The following is a 20,128-nucleotide window of genomic DNA, read 5'->3' on the forward strand; positions in this document are numbered from 1 at the left end:
GTTGTAATTTAGTCAAATCATTTATTGAGGCTGCCAATTTGTTCATTATTACTTCTGAATCAATGCTATTTGAAACTCCCAATCCTGTTCCCAAAACACCGGTCAAGTCTCTCCGTGTCCTTTTCATAGTAAGAGTTCGTTTCTGCAGCCAGGTTGTCCATCCCTCATATGAAATGTTTAAGAAAGGTGAACAAGCTGGTTGAATATCTGAAACATTGTTTTGCATTGACAATTCAACTCGTTTGAGAGACCATGCCGGGTTAAACAACATTTGTTGCAAGCCTGTATTTCTAATCACATACGGTCCAATTTCAAAGATTTTCGAATTAAGCGCAACAATTGGTTGGGTAGTAGGTATTATGACATCTATTTTAAGTTCTCCCCAGTATTTGGTATTATTTTTACCACATATTACTTTATGGGAGTATTGTACAGCAGTCAAATTTAACCAACAGTCTAAATTTTGATTTTTACACAAAATAGGGCCATGTGGTCCAATTTCATAACTGTTTATAGGTTCAACGCGAGATTCAGTGATTAATCTGCATCTTATTGTGATGTCATTTCCTTGTGGTACCATAAAAGAGGGGGTGACTTCACCTTTACTAGTTAACGTAAAGAGAGTATCTGTATCAGCATGCGTGACTACTGCAACAAGCATCACTAGGGGTTTAGTTACAGCATTTATTTTGAATTTAAATGTCAGACCTGACAGTCCTCCTGTCAATGGATTAGGTCGTCAATCGCACACCACATAAACTGGTTTAGTTAAAGTAAAATTATGTCAACAATCTCCTTGTTCCTTAATACAGGATTTGGTGATTTCAACATTATTGGTACTAGGGTCTAAGGAGTAGTTACCGACATTCTGTTGGCGGCAACACGTAATGAGAGAATTTTGCTTGTTACATTTCCATTCAGTGGTGGGACAGAGTCTCGTAATATTAGAACTAGGGTCTAATAGATTTCCGGAGATGGTAATTGAGGAAGCTTTCTCATGAAGAGATCCTTCCATCTTTCTACATCCTACTTGAATTCTTTCTCCAATTGCTCCAGTCAAGACACGGACCCAGTCCTTTCTGTCCCATGCCCACTCAGGTGGGTGGTAAACTTCAGATTCATGCATTACTACAGTGGCCAAATTTGGGGAACGGTCTTTGGGATATGGTTCCACACTCCCGGTATATTGGACAACAGCTTGGGACCATGGCCATTCTGTATTTCTTTGGCTACAAATTAGTGATGAAATACAAAAAAGTGTCATCAGTCTAATCAAACAATTCATAATATTCATAATTCAATAGATAATAGGCTAAAGAAATTGATCCTTAGAATTTTTACACAGTCTAAGTTTCAAAGGTCCCTCTTGCGTACATGTCCACTGATCTGGCGGTGCCTTCTTTACTCGAGTGTAGTGAATCCAAGGCTCCACTCCTTTTGCCTTGATTGCGGTATAAGTTGTTAACAGTACCTGGAAAGGTCCCTTCCACTTCTCCTGGAGTGGTTCAGAATTCCATGTCCTTATATATACAAGGTCACCCGGCTGGTATGGATGTACAGGCGTATCAAGAGCAAGCGGCCTGGTCAGCACAATATATCTTCTAAGCGCTTCGAGGGTCTTTCCTAAAGAAATCAGATATGTTTTTAAATCTATTTCCCCTGTTATCCTCATGTCCTCTGGGATTAAGGGAGTTTGGTAGGGTTTGCCATATAATATTTCATATGGACTTACACCGTCTTTAGACCTTGGTTGGATTCTTATTCTTAACAGAGCTAATGGCAAAGCCTGTGGCCATTTCAAAGATGTTTCTTGACAAATTTTATTCATTTGTCTTTTCAAGGTCTGGTTCATCCTTTCAATTTTCCCGCTTGATTGCGGTCTCCAGGGAGTATGCAAATCCCAATTTATCCCTAGGATTTTATTTACTTGTTGGACTATTTCCGCTACAAAATGTGGTCCTCTGTCAGAAGATACGCCCAATGGTACCCCAAATCTCGGTATTATTTCTTTTAGTAATATTTTGACCACTTCTCTTGCTTTGTTGGTGCGGCAAGGAAAAGCCTCTGGCCATCCAGAAAACGTATCAATCAATACTAACAAATATCTATACCCATTCTGTCTAAGTAACTCAGAGAAATCGATTTGCCAATAATCTCCTGGGGAATTACCCTGCTTTGTTACTCCTAAAGGTGCTTTCCTCTGGTTTAAGGGATTATTTTTAAGACAAATTGGACACTTAGCTATTATTGATTTAATTATTCCTGTCATTCCTACACACACTACAGATGTTCTCAAATTTGTGACCATAGCATCCACACCCCAATGTGTCTGCTCATGTTCTTCCTTTGCAAGCTCTGTCATAATTTGTGGGGTCACTATTACCTGATTCTCTGGTGTTATCCACCATCCTTTCGCATTTTGGGATGCCTTTAAGTTCTCTGCTAGTTGTTCGTCTAGTTTACTGTATCTTGCTTTTAAATTTGGAATTTTTATCTGTTTTACTGGTACTAATGCAAGGATACCTCGTTCTGCAGCCTCTTTTGCAGCTTTATCCGCCAGTCGATTACCTATATTTATAGCAGTTTGACCAAATTGATGAGCCTTGCAATGCATTACAGCTACTTCCTTTGGTTTCTGTACATCTTGCAAAAGTTGAAGAACTTCCTCCTTATATTTTATTGGTGAGCCCTGGGCTGACAACAGTCCTCTTTCTTTCCAGATGGCTCCATGAGCGTGGATCACACCAAATGCATATTTAGAATCCGTCCAAATGTTTACCCTTTTCCCTTCTGCCATCCGTAAAGCCTGCTTCAGCGCCACCAATTCTGCTTTCTGCGCTGATGTATTTGCAGGTAGTGTCCCTGACTCCAATACCTTGTCGATGGTAACAACAGCATATCTGGCTATTCGCCTTCCCTCTTGCACAAAGCTGCTTCCATCCGTAAACAATTCCAGATCAGGATCCTTCAAAGGTTCGTCCTTCAGGTCCGGTCTGCTAGAATAAACTTGTTCAATAGTTACCAAGCAATCGTGTTCCAATTTTTCAGTTGGATTTTCTGTTGTTAGGAACATTGCCGGATTTACAATTGCTGTGGCTTTTAATTCCACATCATCTTGTTCCAATAGGACAACCTGGTACTTCAACATTCTGCTAGGGGATAGCCAGTGACCCCCCTTTTGTTCCAAGACAGTTATAACCATGTGTGGTACATATACCACTATCTTTTGGCCCATGGTTAATTTTTGGGCTTCCTGAATCAGCAGCACTGTCGCTGCCACTGATTTGTGGCACTCAGGTGTCCAAATCAAATATCGGTCTTTGGATTCCTTTAAGGCTTCATATAGGGGTTTCACATACAGTCCATAATTTAAAATCCAGAGTCGACACCACCCAATCATTCCCAGAAAGGCTCTCAATTCCTTTGGACTGTTAGGTTCAGGGATCTGACAAATGGCTTCTTTTCTTTCATTTCCCAATTGTCTCTGTCCTTGAGATATCTCAAATCCCAAATAAATCACTGCTGCTTTCCCTATCTGGGCTTTGTTTCTGGAAACTCTGTATCCTCCTTGGCCCAGGAAATTCAGTAAACTGATGGTCATTTCAAAACATGTTTCTTTGCTTTTTGCTGCTATCAAAATGTCATCCACATACTGTAATAATATACCTTGTCCTTGATTCTGTTTCTTCCACATTTCTAATTCTTTTGCCAATTGATTTCCAAATAGTGTAGGGCTATTCTTAAATCCTTGCGGAAGTACAGTCCATGTTAGTTGCATCTTTCGTCCTGTAGCTGGATTTTCCCATTCAAAAGCAAATATGCTTTGACTTTTTATATCCAGAGGTATGCAAAAGAAGGCATCCTTTAAATCCAGTACAGTAAACCATTTATGTTCCTCCTTTAAAGATGTCAGTAAAGTGTATGGATTGGCCACTACTGGGTGTATATCTTGAACTATTTGATTTATGGCCCTCAGGTCTTGAACCAATCGGTATTCCTTACCTCCCGATTTCCTTACTGGTAATATAGGGGTATTGTATTTTGACTCACATTCTACCAACAACCCATACTCTAGAAATTTTGTAATTAATTCTTCTAATCCCTTCCGGGCTTCCCACTTAATAGGATACTGTTTTTGTCTTACCGGCTTGTCTCCAGGTTTTAAAGTCACCTTTACCGGTTCTGCCAGTTTGGATCATCCTGGAACTTCACTTGCCCATACCAAGGGAGTGACTGCATTGTCCACCGCTTCTGGAATTTGTTCTTCTTTGGAGGAATTCTGTAACATAAACACTCTCGCCTCTATGGCTTTTGATTCTGGTATTAGTAATCTGATTTCTCCATCTTTAAAAATTATTTGTGCATCTAATTTGTTTAATAAATCTTGTCCCAATAAGGGCAACGGACATTTGGGCACGTACAAAAATTGATGTGTTTTACCTACTATTTTCCCAGCTTAAATTTTAACAGTTTCAAGAAAGGCCAGTTCTCTTTCCGCCCCGTCGCACCAACACCCTCTGCTGATTTATGGCTGAGTTTCGCTTTACACATTTATTATTCTCAGTCAAGATTGCCAGAATTTTTCCATCCCTTTGCATTTGTCTGACTTCTTTTTCTTTTTCTCTCTTGTTATACACAGTCCAGGCTACTTCAAGCATTTTACCTAAGTCTCTGGACTCAGCCCCTTCCATTTTCTGGAGGTTTTTTTAGGGCTGATTGTCCCATAAATATAGAGGCCAATTGTATAGCTTCTTCCGTGGTGTTTTTTGTTTGTGGTTTTGTTTGTGGGTTTTTTTTTGTTTGGTGTTGTTTTTGGTTTTTTTTCCTCTGGGTCCAAATTAGTGTATTTTCTAGCAGTCACCTTCAGTCTTTCCATAAAGGCTGAAGGGGACTCATTTAATTCTTGTCTCACAAAGTTTAGACCGATTAATTGCTTTTGGCATTGCATATCTATCACCAAACAAAATCCACTTCTGACATCTAGTCAGCATCCCTCTGGGTCCCGGCTGATTAGGGTCCCACTCAGGATTTGTGGATGGAAAATTCTGGTCCACTGTCCCTTGTATGAGCATGAGCTCCTTCTACTTGTTTTCTGGCCATATTTAATACTATTTTCCTTTCAGTATCTTTTAACAAAATATCCAATATTTAACCAATAATTTAACATCATCTTCTTTAAACACACATTTAAAATATCATTTACCAATATCATAAGCTGAGCAACCTTTTCCAAATTTTTATTAGGTTCCTGCCCCTTTAATGCCATTACCACAGAACTAGCTGAAACCAATTCACATTGCCTTTGCCATTCTGGATGATTTCGCAATGTGAAAAACAGATCTACATATGCCATTTCGTTCCATTTACCTTCCCTTTTACAAAATAACATTAATTGCAAAATGGTGTTATATTGCAATGTCCCATTTTCCGGCCACTTTTCCCCATTTTCTAAAGTGTATAGTGGCCATTAATGATTACAATATTCAATCAACTGTTTCCGAGTCAAAGAATCAACATTTCCCAGATCTTTCCAGTGCTCCAAAATGCATCCCAGTGGTGTTTTTCGTGGGCTTGGTTTCTTACTCGGAAAAGTGCCAATCTCCCAGGGACTTAGTGGTTGTGATTGTGCACTATCACAAGCACTTAGTCAGAGGGACCCCAACCCGTGTTAGAGCTCCCTCAGGGATTTCCCCTGCCACCGGAAATCCCAGGGATTTCTCCTGCCACCAGAAATCACAACCTTGGAGGCTTCCCCTCCCCTCTGGGCCCTGCTCCACAGGCTTTCGCCTAGCAGAGACTTTTACCTGAGACGTCTCTCCAGCCCAACTCTGCGCAGCTTTCACCGCGCCTTACGAGCAGGCCTCCCGTGCTCTTCACGTGGGCCTGTCCCAACGTGGGCCTGTCCCGGCGTGGGCCTGTCCCGATACGGGTCTCTCCTGATACGGGCCTGTCCCGGAGCCACGGGGTCCTTACTTAAGGTACCTTCACATACTTCAATTAAATGAGAATGCCTTTACCTCTCCCAGGGGTCTTGCTCAAAGCTCTTCAGTCCGGGGATTGGAGGTTCTCCCCGAGAATTCCCTAGTGCCGGCTGGAGGTCCTGCGATCCCACGGATCCGTCGAGGTTCAAAAGCAGTGTCCCATCTGGGTCGCCAAAACTGTCACCGAAATCCGGGAATAAACCTCGTAACACCAATGTAGTGTTAAAAGGCAGGCATTCTTTATTGCAGCGCTGGATGCACGGGGGATAGCTCCACCCAACGTGCATGCCAGGTGATCACCAACACACAGGTTATATAGAATCAAAATATACATATTCATTATATTTCCAAGAAAAGGCAGTCCTATGATAATCATTTCTGGGAAATCATTTCCATATTCTCCTCCCCGTCACGCATGCTCACTGATTTGAGTCGGTGGTCCTCAAGGGTCTCTGGTGGTCGTCAGTGGTCTTGCACCTGTGTCCGCTGGATGACCTCCTTCATGCAGACATGCGCAGTACCCTTGTTGTAGGTGCATCTACCCATAGCAACTTACTTCATAAGATTAATATTCCCGGGCCTATTGTCCGGTTGGGTAGGGACTGTACAAGGAACATAGCAGCATTGTATCTTGCCATGGTCAGTTAGCTTCATTACCTATTACCTTGGTTACAAACTAATTTTCCCAATCTGAGTCTATAGCTACCTTATAACTTTAAGTTACAAATACAATCAAATTATCCTAACTTTTATATAATCAACTTTTGATTGCTTTGTCAAAATATATGTGACACAGACACACCCATTTTGGGAGGTTTTGCACTCAGAAAGACACATGTAAGGCGATTTTGAGCTCAGAAAAACCCAAGTGAGGAGCTCTTGGGCTCCGAAAAACCAGTATGAGGAACTTTTGGGAGTCACAGCAGCAATTGAAGGATCTGTGGGGCTGAAAGCCAGGAATTAAGGGAGCTTTGGGCTCTAAAAACAGGTATTTTGGCAGCTTTGCGTCTCAGAAACAGGGATTTATGTAGCTCTTGGGCTGAGCAACACTCACTTAGGGAGCTTTTGGGCCTCCAAAACACTTATTTAGGGAGCTTTGGGGCTCTGAAACAGTGTTTTGGTAGCTTTCAAGATCCAAAACTTTGATTTGGGTTGTGTTGCAGCTCAGACACATCCATTTAAGGAGTTTTGGTGGTCAAAACCACTTATATGGGGAGCTCTGGGTCTCAGAAACACTAACATAGGGCGCTTGGTTGCTCAGAAGCATAAATTTAGGGAGCTTTTGGGCTCAAAATCAGTATTTTAGCAAGGTTTATGTTGTGATCAGAAATAACCATTTAGGTAGCCTTTGGTCTCGGACACACCCATTTAGAGTGATTTTGGGCTCTGAAACACCCATTTAGGGAGCTTTTGGTCTCAGACACACCCACTTGGGGAGCTTTTAGTGTGAGAAACATCCACTTCAGAAACTTCTGGGCTGAAAAACTGCCACTTAGGGAGCTTTTGGGGTCTAAACCAGTGATTTAGGGAGGCTTTGGGGCCTAACCACTGATTTATGGGGAGACAGTGGGGTAGCCCTGTATGTTAGGGAGTGCTTTGACTATGTAGATCTTGACAATGATGGTGATAGGGTTGAGTGTGTCTGGGTAAGAATCGGGGGGGAGGCCACCAAGGCAGGTGTCACGGTGGGATCCTGTCTGTTATAGGCACATTCTGGGCTCTGCCTTTCAGGACTGGAACTGGTGGTGACAGCCCTGTCCTGTCCCCCTCCAGAGGCAGGAGGAGATGATCATCCCTGGATGACCCCCCCCCCCTACCCCCTGGGAGCCCTGGGCCATTTCCCTCTAATGATCAATAAACCCCTTCAGCAAAGCTATGCTCTGGGGGGGCTGTGTGTCCCTGTCCATGTCCCCTCTCCTCTGCCAGTGCCCCGGGTCACTCACTACCGCCATGAGCAGAGCGGCTGAGGGAGCCCGGATGCATGGGGTGTCTCTGTAAAGGAGATCCCCTTCCCACCCACCACGTGGCCCCCGATCAGGGCAGATTAGGGCAAACAGGAGTGTCCCCCCAGGAGGCTGGGAGAGGCAAGGGGCAGACGGTGCCAGCCCTTGGGGCACGTGGTGCTTTGGAGGCACAGCAGGAAACAGGTTCTTACCAGGGCTCCAGTGAGCACCATCCCCCACATTGCACAATGGGGTGTCGGGGCAGGAGAGGAGCACGGAGAGGCAGCCCGGAGCCCCGGGTCCTCTGCCCCGCTCTGGGAGGGGTGGTGGTTCCCTGCCCCATGGACTCAGCCCTCCTGGCTTCACAGGGGATTTCAGAGCCCCACGCTGGGCCCATGTGCCTTCCTGGACCCCCAGCCCCACACCCTTGTTGGGGGCACCCCCCATCACAGACCAGGAAGGCAGGTCATGGGCTCCAGACACTGGATGGACCTCTCCCTGTGCCTCACCATGTGTGGCCCAGCTTTGTGGGACTTTGTGTTCATTATCTCTCGGCTGTGGTTTTGTCTCTCCAGGCAGGCACTGAATTACCAACTTTTACATTAGGAATTGTTCCCTCACCCTGCAATTTTGTCACATTTTTCCCTGCATGTGATGATCTGAAAGGGTCTTTTCCAACCTCAATGATTCTCTATGATTTCATGTCTTCAGCAGGGTCGCCTGCGGGGGAATATTTCCCAGGGGGCTGGGGGGACCTGAGAGTCTCCAGGGCAGCGGATCGCAAGTGGGGCTGATGGGCAGCATCATCCTGTGGCTCATCCCTGGGCTGTGGGGTTGGGGCAGGAGCTGTCAGCTGGGAAACCAAAAAAGGGTTTCCCTTTTTTTGGAAGAAAAAAAGAAAAAAGGGAAGCCAGAACCCAAAATTTACCAAGACACAGGCGTGACAGAGCAAACATGGAGCCAAGGAGAAGAACCCAGCCTCGCTGCTCACAGTAATTGGTGGGCCATGGAGAAAGCACAGGCACCACTTCCAGGAAGGTCAGCCTGGACTCTGCAAGAGTGTGATCCAGGGGGACCCTGGCCTTGGAGGGATGCGGGAATCGATAGACCTGTGTGAACCCCTGAGCGATGTGCAGGGGAAGGGGGAGCAGGAGGAATAAAGATGGGGATTGACAGAATCATAGAATCATCGCATACCAGGTTGGAAGGGACCTCAGGGATTCTCTGGTGCAACCTTTCCTTGCAAAAGCTCTGTCTAGACAAGATGTGCCAGCACCCCATCCAGGGTTCCTTTTGTTCCTGAAGCCATGAGAGCCCTCCACATGCTTCTGATCCACAGAGATTCCAACAAGCGATCCTTGACCTCACTCACCTTGTGAGTCAGTTAGAAGCAGCTGCTTCACAGTTCCAAGGTTATGGTGCTAAGCTTTCTATCTCTGCTGTAGGAGTGTCCAGTTTGGGGATCTTTTGGAATAAAGAAGAAATAGGTGGAGTTCTGGAGTCTGTGTCTCTGGAACTGTTCAGACAGCTTCCATTGGAAGAAGTCTTTTTGCACTGAAGCCCACTAGCATTTTGACTAACATCTGGCAGGCTTTGCTGACGCAACAGTTAAAAAAAAATAATGACACCTTCAAGTAATTACAAAAGGAAAAAAAATAATGCCAGACGAGCCACATTTTTATTATACCTTCTTTCTTTTCTGTCAGGTTTCTGCAGGCAAAAAATGGTGCAGATGGTGTCTCTTCACATGAGCTGCCTCAATCTTCATGCCTTCCTTTAGTATGCTTAGGTTATTAGCCTGCCTGTAAACTAATACGAAATTTAGTGTTGCAGCTCTTTTTTTTGTCATAATGTTGAAACACAGTGCCACGGGATGTCCTGTACAGGACAAGCACCAGTACAGATATCAGTGCAAGTCGGAGGAAGTCACCCCACCTGGCCTGAAAGTCGGGCAAGAGTTGTGATGCATTTTCCTGGGCTTTTCTCATATGCCAAAGCACGAGCTAAAAAGGTGGGGTCTTCCTGCATTTACTCATGTTGTGTGAGCACAGCTCAGGCGGGTACCATGGATAAACTCTTCCTCAGTGCAAACCAACGTTCAACAGAGTCCACCGTTCAGAACTCTTTCTGCAAACACACTTGTCCCTTTAGAAGAGTTACCCGATTTCCTTAGTTCTTCACGGCGATAGCTGGGCATGAGCCTGACAGCACACGTGCCCGTCTGAAAGGCACAAGAGCAGCCAGCTTGGGAAGAAGTGAAGAGGTGATGGAAAAGACCTATGGGGGCTTTCAAACGCCTCCTCACCCCCACACCCCTTTATTCTAGCATCGTCTGACAACACTTGCAATATTACTTTATTTCTACATCTACCGAAAGTAGTAACGGAAGATGAAGGTTTACATTCAAGACTGCGTGTAATTACAACATGACAACTCCCAGACGGTCAAAGTTCTGGGATGACATCATACACAAACTGTAATTTTGGAAAAATACTGTCAATAGGCAACACCAACTTCTTTTAGAGCCTGATCCAGTTAATTCCCACTTGCAAAGTGCAGCAATTGACAACCGTTTTGGACAAGTGTATCTACAGGCAGTACATGGACATCTCCTGGCTTCACATCGGACTGTCCACTTCATGAAACACAGCTCCTTCGTGAGTGCGTTTACTATGAGCTGCAGAACTGTTACTTCACATAGGGTATATGGTGTATGACTGTAGTACACACACACTTTTGGTTCCAGATGGACTTCCTTTGACAAAGTGTCAAAATAGTCTGTTTTTAAAGCTCATCTTCTCTCTGTTGCTCTCTATAGAAAGAGCTGAGAGCTAATACCAGAGGGAAGCACAACTCACTGTGCGAAGCTACTTCCATGAGAATAAAAAAAATGAAACCCTACAAGCCTAGAGGAAAATACAGGCTTACCTCTGCCTGTGAATGACCGTATAGCGTACGTGAAATCAATGTTAATGCTTCCTGCATTTTTGGCTTTCTTAAAGACAATGCCAAGAACCCACATTGTCACATAGCCTCTCCTAGCCGTTCCACAGCACGGCTGTTTACTTCCAAGTGTAACGAGGTCTTGATCTAATTTGCCTTGCCTTGTTCATAGGCATTGTCAACTTCCCCGTCACAAGTAAAAATATTCATAATTAGTATTTCCCTTCTTATGATATCATTTCCGTAACAAATACAGACGGAAAGCCTATGTTTAATAACTTTGCATTACATCTAAATCAAAACAGCAACTTCCTACATCTTTTCCCTATTGCATTGTACAACCTGCGCTTGAGAAAGTTTGCACAAAACAAGAATGGCTTTTAGAGCTTGCTAGCATTCGCGATCTTTCCAGTGCACAGAAGGCCACCATCTGCCTTTCGCTGCCCCATTCTCCCGACAGAGGTGATAACGAGTGACAACAAGGACAATGTCCATTGGATCTATCGGATATTGCTAATATCCAATTCTTTTAGTCAACACTAGATATGTTTCAGTTGCCTGCATGTATTACTGAAAATTGGATCTCCCAACTTCAAAGTTGAGGAAAATGGCACTTGGAGAGTTTTACTGAAAGAGTGATTATGTCCAAAAGAATCTGTCCCCCTTTTGGAATTTAAGAGAAATGAATGAAAATCTTATTTCTCTCTCAAGTGTAGCAGACTGCCAGGCATATACCAAGAAGGGCTGTTAAGAGAGAAAGGAGCACACATGGCATGCTACCAATTCATCCATCAGCCTTCTGTTGAAATGAGAAGTCCGTTGCAGTTTAATGTTTTGCCAAGTCTTGCTACGATTTGTCCACCACAGTGCACAGCTCCAACATATTTCTGTTCTGAGAGATCCTAATTTTATACAAGAAGTTAACTGAGGTGGATTTGTTCTGGGTTTTGTCACTTATTCGTAGCTTTACAAGGCTGCAAGCCATTTCTCTGGCATGCGCTGAGAGACAACGGGTAAGTTTACACAATTCCAGTTCAGGGAGTTGCCTTCAGCCATCAGGGCAGTGTAGGAGCATTCACTGTGAATGCATTTCTCCAACTCATGAGGTCAGCTTGTGTCATGGTTTTACCCCAACCAGCAACTGAGCACCACACAGCCGCTTGCTCACTCCCCCACAGCGGGATGGGGGAGAGAGTCGGAAGAGTCAAAGTGAGAAAACCCGTGAGCTGAGATAAAGACAGTTCAATAAGTAAAGCAAAAGCCGTGTGCACAAGCAAAGCAAGACAAGGAATTCATTCCTCACTTCCCATGGGCAGGCAGGTGTTCAGCCATCTCCGGGAAAGCAGGGCTCCATCATGCGTAACGGTGACTTGGGAAGACAAACGCCATCACTCCAAATGCCATCACCCCCCTGTCCTTCCTCTTCCCCAAGCCCTTTATAAGCTGAGCATGACATCATATGGTATGGAATGTCTCTTAGGTCAGTTGGGGTCAGCTGTCCTGGCTGTGTCCCCTCCCAACTCCTTGTGCACCCCCAGCCATCCATTGGAGGGGCGGTGTGGGGAGCAGAAAAGGCCTTGACACTGTGTAAGCCCTGCTCAGCAAGAACAAAAACATCTCTGTGTAACAAAAACATCTCTATGTTATCAACACTGTTTCCAGCACAAATCCCAAACATAGCCCCAGACTGGCTGCTGGGAAGACAATTAACTCTGTCTCAGCTGAAACCAGGACAGCTCATGATCCAGCCTCTGGTCCACAGCAGCAGCCAGACCGACCCTGACCGAGTGGAGATTTTCCAGCAGTGGCCAGAAGGGTGGTCGGGGCCTGGAGCACGTTATGTCCAAGGAGAGGCTGAGAGAGCTGCCCTGTTTTGAGAAAGCCCTCAGAGCCAAACACTGGAGCCAGGGCCCGGGGGAGATGGTGGGATCTCAGCCAGTGGAGATATTCCAAATTTGTTGAGACAAGGCCCTGAGCACCTGATCTATCAGGAGCTGTCTGAGGAGGGGTTTGGACTAGAGCCCAATGAAATGATTGTCCTTTTTCAAATAGTCTTTCTGTGTGCTAGCCTTTCTGCAACACTGGCAGCTCCCACCCAGCTGAAATCACTTTGGGAGACGATGGTTCCCCTTTTGTACCCAGAAGAACCATAGTGTGAGGACATCCCCCGAGGCTCACATGTGCAGCCAGCACAGCGTGAGGCACTCATCCCCAGGGAAGCATTCCTGGGCTGCTGCTCAGAACCTGCTGTGGGCTGAGGACCATCACAGCTCATCGCCAAGGGCAGCCTGTCCAGGATCTCCTGGGACTGTGCAGGCAGGCCATGGTGACCAGCTCCAGCAGAGACACCCACGGCAGGTCCCTGCATGGGCTCAGAGCAGGGCACATGGAGACACCCAGCAGCCAGCGCAGAGGCACTGTGGCAATGCCTATAGGCTGACAGTGGTCTGAAGAGCATGGGGCAAGAAGAGGAGACCTCCTCAGCTGGGCTGGCCAAGCCCTACTGCCCAACATGGCCCCCCAGCCCTGCAGTGCAGGCACTAGATAGAGCAGGGTGCGTTCTTGGGGTGGGGAAACGTCTCCAGCAGCACAGTCCCTGTGGCAGCCCTCCATGCCTCCACCTGCAGCAGCCCTCCATTTGGCAGCCCCCCACCAGTACCTGCCCCTGCACAACCTCGGTCGTGTTCCATGCAGGTGTCAGCAGTCAGCCGTGCGGTGGGATCTGCAGGGTGTGGGACAGAAGAGAGACGGCACCGGGCTGGCCGTGCCCCAGGACAGGCACTGAGCCCAGCAGGAGGATGGAGCTGGCCCCACAACAAAGGTCCCTCCCCAGGGCTGGGTGTATGGCCAGCGAGGGAAATGGACGATGCGTGGGGCGGTTTCTCCCAGTTGCCCTGGGGCAGCTTCCCCAGCGTGTCCAGGGAACATGGCACAGAGCAGCTCCTCTCTCCTGCACCTGTGATGACTTGCTTCCTTCTTGAGGAGATCAGGCTCTGCTCCACAGGCCCACTGGAGCGGGTCCTCCCCCTGGACGGTCACACAGCTCCGATAACGTCAGGCTGTTCCTGTCCTGGGCACTTTCCAGTCCAGCCCATCTCCTCGCCAGCTGTCCCCCACCTTCCCTGCCCTCTGCCCAGCACAGCCCAGCAGAGCAGCCCAGTCTGGGCTGGCAGTCTGGGCTGCTGCAGAGCTCTGGGCACTCAGCCCACAGCCCCAGCCCCTCGGAAGGGCACAGCAGCTGCTGGGAGGCAGGGGGGGGCTCAGCCTCCCCATCGGCCCCAGGCCTGCAGCTGGCCCCAAGTGCCAGCGCAGGCCACTCCCTCTCGGCCTCTCCTGCATTGACGCTGCAGGGGATCCCCAGCCCTGACCGCCTTTGCCCCACTCTGCCTCCCCGCCAGCCCTGCTCCCCAGGACACCAGCAGAGTCCTGGCCCTGTGGCTCCTCAGGCACCTCCTGCATCTCTCCACTCTCCTGCCCTGTGCCTGCTGCATCTTCACGGACTCCCACAGCACTGCACAGTCTTTCTTTGCGGGTACCTGGAGTGAGTGCTCTGCCCCGGGGGGACTTCATCTCAGGGTCTTTCACCTTCTGAGTCTCCATTCACTTCCCACCCAGGAGTACCTGCAGCGTCCCCATCCTCTCCTGACCACACCAGATTCCTTTCCACATGGACAGAAATCTGCCATCAGCCCCGTCATACCTGTGACAGCCTGAGGAAGGGGACTGGGAGCTCGTGCACCATTTCCAATGCCCCTGGACACCAAGACGAGAGCCTTCAACTAAGTGCTTGGTGTCTAACAGTGATACCATGAGATTATTTCCCCAAAGAGAAGGAGAAAACCAGGCGGAAGAGACTTGGAAAGTCCAATTCCTCTGGCTTGTTCTTAGCCACAACTGTATCAAGGAGAGCCCAGGCTGCAGGCACCTCCCTCAGGAGATCCCCTTTTATTGCAGAGAGGCTATTAGGAAGGCAAAAGGAGACACATGGTTCTTCAAGGATCAGACACAACAGGACAGAGCCTCAAGAGAAGTCCTATGAACCCAAGCAATTACCTCTAACAATGATTATCAGAGAAAAAAAAAAAAAAACAAAAAACAAAAAACAAACAGAGTACTGGCCTAAAATATGTTCTGGATACTCTGCAGAGAAGGGGAGACAAATTACTGTTGGTGGTGCAAGGTCCATTGACTTAGTTTCCTGAGGGTATCCTTGAGCTCCTGGTTCCTGATGCTGTAGATGAGGGGGTTCACTGCTGGAGGCACCACCGAGTACAGAACTGCCACCACCAGGTCCAGGGATGGGGAGGAGATGGAGGGGGGCTTTAGGTGAGAAAATATGACAGTGCTGACAAACAGGGAGACGACAGCAAGGTGAGGGAGGCACATGGAAAAGGCTTTGTGCCGTCCCTGCTCAGAGGGGATCCTCAGCACTGCCCTGAAGATCTCCACATAGGACAGCACAATGAAAACAAAACAACCAAATATTAAAAAACAGCTTAATATAAGAAGCCCAACTTCCCTGAGGTAGGTGTCTGAGCAGGAGAGCTTGAGGATCTGGGGGATTTCACAGAAGAACTGGTCCAGGGCATTGCCTTGGCAGAGTGGTATAGAAAATGTATTGGCCGTGTGCAGCACAGCATAGAGAAACCCACTGCCCCAGGCAGCTGCTGCCATGTGGACACAAGCTCTGCTGCCCAGGAGGGTCCCGTAGTGCAGGGGTTGGCAGATGGCAACATAGCGGTCATAGGACATGACAGTGAGAAGTGCGTACTCAGCTCCAAGCAGGAAGACAATCAGAAAGACCTGTGCAGCACATCCTGTGTAGGAGATGGTCCTTACGTCCAATAGGGAATTGGCCATGGCTTTGGGCACGGTGGTGGAGATGGAGCCCAGGTCAAGGATGGATAGGTTGAGGAGGAAGAAGTACATGGGGGTGTGGAGGTGGTGGTCGCAGGCTATGGCAGTGATGATGAGGCCATTGGCCAGGAGAGCAGCCAGGTAGATGCCCAGGAAGAGCCACAAGTGCAAGAGCTGCAGCTCCCGTGTGTCTGCGAATGCCAGGAGGAGGAACTCGGTGATGGAGCTGCCGTTGGACATTTGTGGTTCCTTGGCATGGGGGCTGGTTGAAAACATGAAAGGACAGGGAAAATTAGGACATCTTCCTCTGAGCAAAGCCACTCCATTTTTCATAGAAACACCCCCAATTGAAATGCCTTTCCCTTATCTGTTTTGTGCTGGCTGAGTGTGTTGTGAGGAGCTGAGGAGTCAGCTGTGCTCAGCTGCAGTGGGTACATGGAGCTGGTTTGTGACACCTCCAATGTTGACAACCGATGTCAGATGTAATCCACCTTTAATGGAAAAATTAAATCTCTGCACTCATGAGTCAGAAGAGTGCAGGCTGCCAAAGACAGGCTTAGCATTTCCTTAGAAGAATTTTGTCTGTGGTTTTTATTTTCCACCATCACATCTGGGGAGAGCTCTTTTGAGGGGTAGAAATACTCATTTTAGGATGGAAAAATGGGAAGAGGACAGCAATGGGAATGTGATAGGACAGGCGAAAAGGCTCAGCTCTTTGTAGCTTAGTGCAGAGTCACGAGAGCTGCAGTGTCCATTAGACTGTCACCCAGCTGCCCTGCACTTTTGCTTCTGCTGCCTTGAAGATGATGACAAACAGAAATTACTTTTAAATATTCCCCCAAAACTAGACTGTGATGAGAGATGGGGAGTCCTGGTTCAAAGAGCAGATCTGCAAATGGTTCCTTTTTCCCATCCCAGAGGTGGAGTTGTGATTGAGAGAGAAGGACACAGCCCCTGTCAGAGGGAAGCAAAGGCCTCTGAGAGGAGAGAACTGACCTCCAAGGGAAAGCTCAGCACTCCCTGGGATCCTACAGCACAGCCGTGCTCTTCTGGGGCAGCTCCCAAGCCCAGCAGCACAGGCAAAGCAGACAGTCCAATGTCCTGAAGATGGGATGTCCTAAAGGCAGAGTCAGCTCATGGCTCAGCAGACAGCGCCCAGCAGACATCTAGAGTGAGGGACCACAAGAGAGCAGCCTGAAGGCAGCCTAGCCCAGGGCTTGGCTGCAGTTTCCTCCCACTCCCTGCCCATGTCTCTGCTGCCTGGAGCTGTCCCTGCCAGGAGCTGGTGCTCTGCCCACACCTCTCCTCCCTGTCCCTGCTCACAGAGCCCATCCCACCTTCTGTGTGCTCAGCTCTGCCCTGCAGACACCTCCTGGCACCATGGCACTGCCCAATGGGAACCTCTGTGTTGGCAGGTCTTAAGGAGAAGAGCAGATCAACCCTGAAGACACCTCAAAGATGATGTTGATGCTTTCCGTAGGCAGAGGAAAGGGTGAAGTGACTTTATCAGGTGCCTTGAAAACTCTGTTCATCACTCACTGTAATGCTGTAGGAGTCTCGGTCTCCTGTGCAAAGCTGACAGCTCCATCACTGTTTCCTCTGACCATCACAGCAGGGAATTGAAAGCACCAACCCTGGGAAGCACCTTTCTTTCCATGTAGCCCCTGCCTTTATTTGCTTATGAAAAAGTGCCCTGGGAAATGTCCCAGGGGTGATCTGGAGCTGTGAGTAGCCTGGAAACACACAGCACCCTCTCAAGAGCAGAAGGACCCTGCCCTGCCCTTCCAGGGGGCCGGACCTTCCACCCACAGCTTCTCCCTGCAGTGCCCTGGGCAGCTCCCCAGGCAGGCTGAGGGCTGACCCTGGCAGGCGGCAGAGTCCCTGCCCCGGCACACAGCCCCTGGGCTGCAGGGACCCTGCTCTGAAGGACACAACTGGGCACCCCTGCCTGCACACCTGCATTCACAGCCACTCAAACTTGCCTCTGCACAGGGAGTCCACCTGGCAGATCCCAGCAGCTGTGGGCTCTGCCAGCTTGAGGAGATGCCTCCAGGAACCGCATTGGCATTGCCCTGCACCCAGAGACTTACTGTGTCAAGGGCTCTGAAGATTTCTCCTTCCCTGAGCTCTCAGGAAGCCTCCCATTTCCAACTGCCTTTAAGCTCTCTCTGCCTCACTGTTCTCCCCTCGGTGCCTGCAGGCAGAGCCCTCAGCCCTGCTGTGCTCTGCAGAGGAGCTGCTCCTGGCCAGAGATGTCTCGCTGCAGCACAGCCCACTTGCCATGAGCTCCCTTTGTCCCAGGAGACCAGCAGCAGAGGCCCAGCCCAAGGCGGCATGGTAATGACCCCTCTGGTGGGTTTGGGGATGAGTCCATGAAGCTCAGGCCCTGAGAGGAAGCTGATGAAACCTCTCCAGAAGTCACAGTCCGATGCAAACTCCACAGTTTCTTGGAGCATTAATGGGTCCCCCTGAGGGCCATCCCTGACAAAGCAACTCTGGGGCTGGTTAGAGCAGGCAAGTGGAGGCAGGGATGACAGGTAGGCAAAGGCAATGGCAAGGTGGCTCTGATGCTGAGTAATCCTGGGTGTGTTTCATCGAGCCAAAGGGCCAAGCTGTGACCCCCAACCCTTGGGAGGGGAGACCCTGTCCCTCACACGTGTCTCAGGGCTCTTCCTGGGCCAGTGTGATGTGGGGATGTGCAATGCCTAGAGCAGGACTACCACACACTCTTTCTCAGGCTCACAGGTTGTGACAAGGGGGCGATGAAGTCCTGGTGCTCTAATGAGAAGATGTGTCCTCACAGGCATCCCCTGCAGAGAGAACAGCCACAGCCCAGCAGACCAAGACCTTGGCTGTGTTGGGGGCTTTTAGCCTTGCCACTGCCCCAGATGTCTCCACCACAGCATGTCCTACGGTGTCCCACACCTGCACCTCTTTCCCTGCAGGCTCTTGACACCCAGCCTGCTCTCCAACTTGGGTCTCACCTGAGCGTCTTCCTACCCTTACTGATATCTCTCCATCCTCACAGACTCTTCATTGAAAGGCAAAGCTCTGGCTAATCCAGACTCTTGCTGGGTGGCCTCTTGTACCATAGAACTGCGCTTGTAGGGACATTTCTTTCTCCTCATGTCCAATCTCAACCTCCCAACATGCACTTGGTGGCATCTCATGATGTTTCCCAGTTTTCAGAAAAGCTCCACCATCTCTGAAACCACCTTTCAAGCAGTCTCAGGCTACTCCTAGACTGCCCTGAGCCTCTCCACCACTGGGCAAAGGGGCCAAAGAAGCCCAGGTCTCTCAGCCCCTCCACACAGCCCATCTGCTTAAGGCCCCAAACTCCACCTGGCCACATCTCCTCTGGCCACTCTCCAGCTCCTCCCAGCTCCAGCAAAAGAGGGAGCCGAGAACTGGGACAAAGCCATGTGTGGGGGTCCCTACCAGTGCGGTGTCAAGGGCCAGAAGAACTGCCCTGCTCTGGGGGACCATGCTCATCCTAATGCAGGCCCATATGCAACTGGCCTTCTTCACAGTGAGCAGAAACCCATGGCTCGGATGGTGTCCCTTGCAGTTGCCAGGCCCTTCTCCTCAGAGTCCCTCCTCAGCACAGCAGGTCCCAGCTGGCCCTGATGTACATGTTGGTTCTTCTCCCTGAGGCCAGACTGGCCAATTCTCCTTGTCAACGTCACGAGGTTTCTTTTGGCCAAATCCCCGAGTTTCTCCAGGTCCCTCTGGACTGAAGCTCCATTTGGTCAGCGGTTACTGTTTGTGTGCGGGTGGCTCACCCTGATGGTGGTGGAGTCTCACAAGAGAACAGCATGAGGAGTTGCAGGGCTCTACAGACCGAGGTAGGAATTGCCATGAAGAGAGTCTGCAAAACACCAAAGGAGGGTACAAAGCAAGCCAAACCAGGGTCAGCGGAGAAAGGAGAAAGGAGGGTGGGGCTGTTTGACGCATGGTGATATTAGTGGAAAATGTATAGCTGTGTAGACACACAGACAGCATGGATCCCTCCAGGAGCTGGTCTTAGACCTTCCATCTATCCAGGCGGTGGCCCCAGGGTCCCCTCAGCTCCCCAGTTCCCCCATGCACAGACAGACACTCACGTACAAATGACTCTCTCCAGCCCAGCAGCACAGCACCATTGAGGTTGGAAGGCAGCCACCTTCCATCTTCTCTGTGCTTCCTCTTCATGCCTGGTTTTTCGTCAGCAGCTCCTTTCTCATCCATGCCTTCCTCCAGCCACCTTTTCTTTCTGCATTAGGCGCATCAAACAGGTCTCTGCAACTCTCTTCTCTGCTGGCCCATATCCCATGGGATTCTTCCAAGCATGGCGGCCTGGAGGTCAGCTTCTGCTCTCCTCAAGTCCTGCTCTTGGCCTTCTTCCCTTCTCTCAGGATCCTACAC

At 48.8% G+C, this 20,128-nt stretch overlaps 1 protein-coding gene across 1 annotated transcript; it reads right to left on the reverse strand.

Annotated features, from left to right (window-relative positions):
- Nucleotides 1–1,182: 1,182 nt before the first annotated feature.
- Nucleotides 1,183–3,694, reverse strand: LOC129200105 (uncharacterized). Its single transcript, XM_054811360.1, has 2 exons — nt 2,524–3,694; nt 1,183–1,623 (listed from the first exon to the last, which is right to left on the reverse strand). The coding sequence occupies exons 1-2, from the start codon at nt 3,692–3,694 to the stop codon at nt 1,313–1,315; spliced, it is 1,482 nt and encodes a 493-aa protein (XP_054667335.1). The 3' UTR covers nt 1,183–1,312.
- Nucleotides 3,695–20,128: the final 16,434 nt, after the last annotated feature.

The sequence above is a fragment of the Grus americana genome (assembly GCF_028858705.1).
Source record: "Grus americana isolate bGruAme1 chromosome 27 unlocalized genomic scaffold, bGruAme1.mat SUPER_27_unloc_7, whole genome shotgun sequence".
Lineage (NCBI taxonomy): Eukaryota > Metazoa > Chordata > Aves > Gruiformes > Gruidae > Grus > Grus americana.